Below are 6,000 nucleotides of genomic sequence, written 5' to 3'. Positions count from 1 at the left end.
AAAAATGAGTGTGCTCTATTATCTGAAGCAAGGAAGGGTCTGTAAAAGCACTAGTATCTGAAAACCAACTATATTCATTTCAGGTTTTTTTAAGATTTTATTTATTTATTCATGAAAGACGCAGAGAAAGAGAGGCACAGACACAGGCAGAGGGAGGAGGCCCCCTAAGGGGAGCCTGATGCAGGACTCGATCCCAGGACCCCAGGATCATGCTCTGAGCCAAAGGCAGAAGCTCAACCACTGAGCCACCCAGGAGTTCCTCGTTTTGGTTTCTCATCCCAAAAGTCTTTGAGGAAAATCAAAGAGAAGAAATAAATCTAAGGTTCATATTAAAAATTAATAAGCAATAGCTCTCTTCAAGAAAAATAGAAAGTTATAAAACTTTTACATCAATTAGGCTGTCTGAAACTGCATTTTAAATCTAGAAGACTAATTTCTATGGAGGTTCACATATAATTTGAATTTTAAGACTATCATATCATAGAACAACGATCCTTTTATAATCCACCAATCACCTTTTTGGAAGTAGATGGGTTTCCCTCCCCCTCATAATGATTTAATCTGATTTGCAGGTGTTTCTCCAAGCCATAGCAGATATTGGTGTGAAACTCAAAAACAGCAACTCCCTAGCTTCCTTCCAGGTAATTTTTCTAAATCCTCTTTTTCCCATCTCTCCACCAGCTGCCCTCCACTTGACTAAATGTAGGGCTTCTAAGTCTTCTTGGTATAGCAGCTGTAGTTGCTGGTAATTTCTGGGGCCACCTCCAGGGTTCCAGCTGGGCACTGCTGCCCAGTAGACACATCCCCCACACAGGGCTTACCCTGACGAGTGGCTGCCTCCTCTGGTGTCACCATTCCTGCCTCTGAGTACTTGGGTTTGGAGTTTAGGAAAGCAATCCTTTCACAGCTCAGGCTTAAAGCAGCTGTTCTGCTTAAGATGAACTGGTTCTAGTCCAGTGGTGATAGGAGAGAACCCTAAGGAATCTCCCTGCTTCGTTAGAATTCAGGCACGCGAGAATGAAGCGATGCCATCGGGCACACTCCCGCCTCTGCGCCTCGCACGATCACAGGCCCATTCCTTCCCCAAGTCTACGTTTCAACGTCATCTACCCAACAAGACCTTCTGTGACGACCCTATTCAAATTGCACTCCACCTAACTCTCACCTATTATTTTCCTGTCCTCCTTCCCTATGTGTCTTTCCTCCATAGAACTTACATTCTAATACATTTTAAAATATAGTGTAGTCCCCATTATCCATGGGGGATACATTCTGAGATCCCTGGTGGATGCTTGAAACTAAGGTTAGTACAGAACCTTATATATACATTTTTTCCTATACATACATAGCTCTTAATAACTTTTTTTTTTTAAGATTTTATTTATTCATGAGAGAGAGAGAGAGAGAGAGGCAGAGACACAGGCAGAGGGAGAAGCAGGTTCCATGCAGGGAGCCTGACGTGGGACTCGATCCTGGGCCTCCAGGATCGCACCCTGGGCTGAAGGCGGTGCTAAACCCCTGAGCCACCTGGGCTGCCCTGGATAACGTTTAATTTATAAATTAGCTCTTACAAGAGTTTAACAACAATGAACTAGAACAATTATAACTATATACTGCAATAAAATTTATGTAAATGTGGGCTTTCTCTCTCTCAAAATATCTTATTGCACTGTACTTTCTCCTGTGATGAGGTGAGATGGTAAAATGCCTACGTGATGCAGTGAAGTAAATGTCATAGCCCTTGTGTCGTAGGGTTAGGCTCCCATTGACCCTCTGAGTATAAGTCGGGAGGATCATCTGCTACAGAGCAGACCACAGCTGACCACGGTTAACTGAAACCATGGAAGGCAAGACTGAGGGTTAAGTGGGGACCACTGTACCACTCAGTGCCTGTGTTTTTGTTAGCTTCTTCCCTGGAATATAAACTCCATGACTGTTTGGGTTTTGTTTATTTCGTTCATGTTGGATTCAAAGATCCGAGACCCAGTAGATGCCTATTATAAAAAAAATATTTACTGACTGAAGGAATAGTCCCTGGAAGTGCAGTTTTTCAGGGCTTCCTCATCACTCATATAAGCTGCAGGTCCCCACAATACCATTCACTTTTTGGCTATAATGATACTGGGCTCACTTCTCCATGCCAGGACCCAGTCTGAAACACATAACACCATTCATTTCCCCCGGAGAGAGTATGAGAATTCCTCAGATCGCTCCTTGGCTACGAATCCCCTTTCCATGGAAATGTAGCTCCTGCTCCTCAACAAGCCACTTCCTAGCCTCCTGCCAAAGTTGGTTTCTGCTTTACTGGAGCTCCAGTTTTCTGCCCTGACTCCTGTTTTCTGGGGTCTGTTAAATTATTTGAACAGGAGGCCGGGAGACTGATGTGGCTCTAATACTCTGGAGACCTATGTAAGCAAACCAAAGTCTAAACCTATAAATGCCCCAAGGTTGCAAAATAAAAACCTGAGGACAACCAAGCACAAATAGCCAACTGGGCTTTAAGCCCAGCCAATCAACAATTTCCTTAATTTGCTTTACTTTTTCTCTATAAAAGTCTTTCCCTGAGCTCTGCCCAATCCAAACTGATTTTTGCTCAAATAAACTCTTGAGGTGTTTAATATGCCTCAGTTTATCTTTTAATGGGGCCCAACTTTCATATGCACTGGTATTTAAAATCTTTCATAATTATGTAACCTTGGAAAAGTTGTTTAATTTTGACTACTTAATGAGGATGAATTAAGAAATATTAAATTCGTATTTATTTATGCATAAAAGTATTTAAACTTAAAACTAATTGTGTCATTAACTCGCACGTCATATTTAAATAAAATGTCACAACAAAAAACCTTTCCAAAAAGAGATGCATTTTAATGATGAAAGACAGCATTAGTGAATTTTTTCGTACATAACCTTTGTGGTGTTAAACATGTACTGTCAAATACATATATCCAACCGGATAAGACTATAATTATTTTGTCATGAAAAAGCTGTGATTTCAAAGGCTTTTAAAAAAGGCAAAAATGGTAAAGTTACTCTTAGAAATGACACTTAGGAGTCAATGATATCAGAGTCACATTGGCTGAAGAAGGAAAAGAACAACAAACTTTTAACCCTTCTTAACATAAACCCCACTGCAAATACACAATTCTTCACAACACATAGGAAAGTGAATAACCTCAAGAGGCATTATGGCTTAGTTCTCTCCTGTATTAACAAACTTGGCTAAAGGCTCCTGAATTATAAAATCCTCTGACAAATTCCCCCTAGATTATATGCAGCTTTTCACCTTTAAAAGGTCATATAAAAAGATATAAATCAGTTTCCAGCAGAGCTAATATTGGTTCATAATATTACAAAACATTACAAAAATTTATTTAGGTTATTTTAAAATACTAATGTAAGAAAATTCTAGTTTTAAAAAAATTTCAAACCAATCCTAGGCATTAAAAAATAGCCATATGGCTGGCTGAGGTTAATTTTCTAAAGCCAAGCAAACAAAAAAAACCCTTTCTTCCCCTCAAAACAGCAATGAGACAGTTGCTCCATAATATTTGTTTTTGTTTTCCTACAAAAACCAGTTTACCATTTTCTGTAATCCCAGCCTAGGAACCAGCCTGTGAATGTGGGTGGTTCATGGCCCTGTTTTACAATGACAATTGGCGTCCTCTTGTCTCTTCCAGAAGGGTCGGTCTCAAGATACATTTTGGCTATAAAGAATTGAAAGATAAACACATCACTAGTTGTTGTTTTTTAAATTTATTTAAATTCAATTTAATTAACATATATTGTATTATTAATTTCAGAGGTGGAAGGTAGTGATTCATCAGTTGCATACAACTCCCAGTGACATTACATCAACTGCCCTCCTTACTGCCCATCACCCAGTTACCCCATCCCCCACTCCCCTCCCCTCCAGCAACCCTCAATTTGTTCCCTAGAGTTAAGAGTCTTGTATGGTTTGCTTCCCTCTCTGTTTTCCTTATTTTATTTTTTTTCCCTTCCCCTATGTTCATGTGCTTTGTTTCTTAAATTCCACATGAGTGAAATCACATGGTATTTGTCTTTCTCTGACTTATTTCACTTAGCAGAATACACTCTAGCTCCAACCACATCATTGCAAATGGCAAGATTTCATTCTTTTTGATGGCTAAGTAATACTCCATTCTATATATGTGTGTGTGTGTGTGTGTGTGTGTGTGTGTGTATCCATTCATCTGTTGAGGGACATCTGGCTCTTTCCATACTTTGGCTATTGTGGACATTGCTGCTATAAACATTGGGGTGAATGTGCCCCCTCAAATCACTATGTTTGTATTCTTTGGATAAATACCTAGTAGTGCAATTGCTGGGTTGTAGAGTCAGTTTTGATTAAACTAAAATATTATAGAATGAAAAGTATTCCAATAAAAGTAATGAATCAAATTTCCATTGCCCCAAAGTAGCCAAATACTGTTCCATATGAACAATTCCTTATTGATTTATCTCCTTGCACATGACAGTCTAATGATTGCCTAAAAAATTTCAAACTTTATAGAATTATCCTTATGGCATAATTATTCTTGTACTTTTCAAAAATTAAAACAAAAAACTGTGCCAAAAAGAACAGTACTACTCAAAAAGAATTTTTAAAAATCTGGGTTATCATAGTGATAGAGGTCTTATATTTCTATAATAAAATACCGTTAATTACATTTAAAGTTTTCAGAATTAATTAATCATGTTCTAAATTAGGTAACATTTTTCTTATTCTTATTATGAAATGCTTCAGTTAAAAAAAATCCATTACTCTTTAGTTCTGAAAGTGAAAGCTTACTAGATTCCTCTCAGTTTTAATATGTAGTTTTGAAGAATGTGGTGAAAAGAACAGTCAAGAACTTAGTAATAACGACTCAGGGTAAATGTCATCACTGTTCATGGGATCTCGCTTACCAGACTTCAGAGACTCTGTTCTCTCGACTTCATTGGCATCTTTGCCAACCCAAATAAAAATCTGAAAAATGAAACAATAATAATATGTACTGTTTGGGGAGTATCAGCTTGGTGCAAGCCCTATGCAAAGTGCCTTCACACATCGCTTATTTCATCTTCACAGCAAGTCCTGAAGTTAGGGATCCTCGTGGAGAAGGAGGTGCAGAGAAGTTCCATCATTCTCCCAATGTTTGCACTTATTAGAAGACACTCTAAATTGATAGCCAGCCAGTGACTCCAGAATTCAAATTCTGGTATTTCAGGTTTATATAGTATTTTCTAGTTTATCGACTTTCTCAAAACAACATATTGGCTGTTTTCTGCAGGCACCCCTTGGGGTTGTAAGGCAGTCTTGATCCCCATATTATTATTATCTTGGGGGGACCACACTTAGCTTGTTTGTGGAGACCTCAGACTCCCTTGCAAAACCTCTGTCTTAAGCCTGTAGTATACACCTAAAACTGTATCCTCTAACACTTTGGTGTAAGTGCTATAATGATTAGTATTTAAATACTGAGGTTTTTTTTTTTTTAACTGATATAATTACATATTCTGTATGTATTCTTCTTGTCAAACGTGTAGGTTGTGAACTTCAATACTGAAATATCTCTATTACCTTATATTTAAATCACTTTAAAATAACTTGTTGGCAGACAAATTTTGACCCAATTAGTTTTGATTGTATTCTAATTCATACTGAAAGCACTGAAATATTTACTTGCAGGGCACAGAACAAACCATAACAGCACAGTCATAAAAATGAAAAATATGATCTAAAAAATGAAATGTAGTAAAGGAAATCATCTCAAGTACCTATGGCTATAGAACGGACTACAAACGGAAATAATTAAATTCTCCTGAATAAGGAAATACTATTCTTATTTTATAATTCTTAATACAGAAAAGGTGTTTTATTCACATGACATTTTAAATTTCCTAACTACAAATAAGTGATCCATTCACCTGGAGAGAATCTATGACTAATTCCAAATTCACATATGGTGATTCTAGACCAAGAAGCCAAGGAGTAAT

General features: G+C 37.7%; 1 protein-coding gene across 1 annotated transcript in view; it reads right to left on the bottom strand.

The window, feature by feature from the left end:
- Positions 1–2,847: 2,847 nt before the first annotated feature.
- Positions 2,848–6,000, bottom strand: part of SCIN (scinderin) — a 73,629-nt gene continuing 70,476 nt past the window's right edge. The window contains exons 15-16 of the mRNA XM_041728089.1: positions 4,930–4,990; positions 2,848–3,707 (exon numbers count right to left, since the gene is read on the bottom strand). Coding sequence (XP_041584023.1) covers positions 3,580–3,707; positions 4,930–4,990 — 189 coding nt within the window. The 3' untranslated portion in view covers positions 2,848–3,579. The remainder of the gene's footprint in view (positions 3,708–4,929; positions 4,991–6,000) is intronic.

The sequence above is a fragment of the Vulpes lagopus genome, chromosome 13, assembly GCF_018345385.1.
Source record: "Vulpes lagopus strain Blue_001 chromosome 13, ASM1834538v1, whole genome shotgun sequence".
NCBI lineage: Eukaryota > Metazoa > Chordata > Mammalia > Carnivora > Canidae > Vulpes > Vulpes lagopus.
Note: the sequence above shows the minus strand (reverse complement) of the source record. Positions and strands in the feature narration are given on the sequence as shown.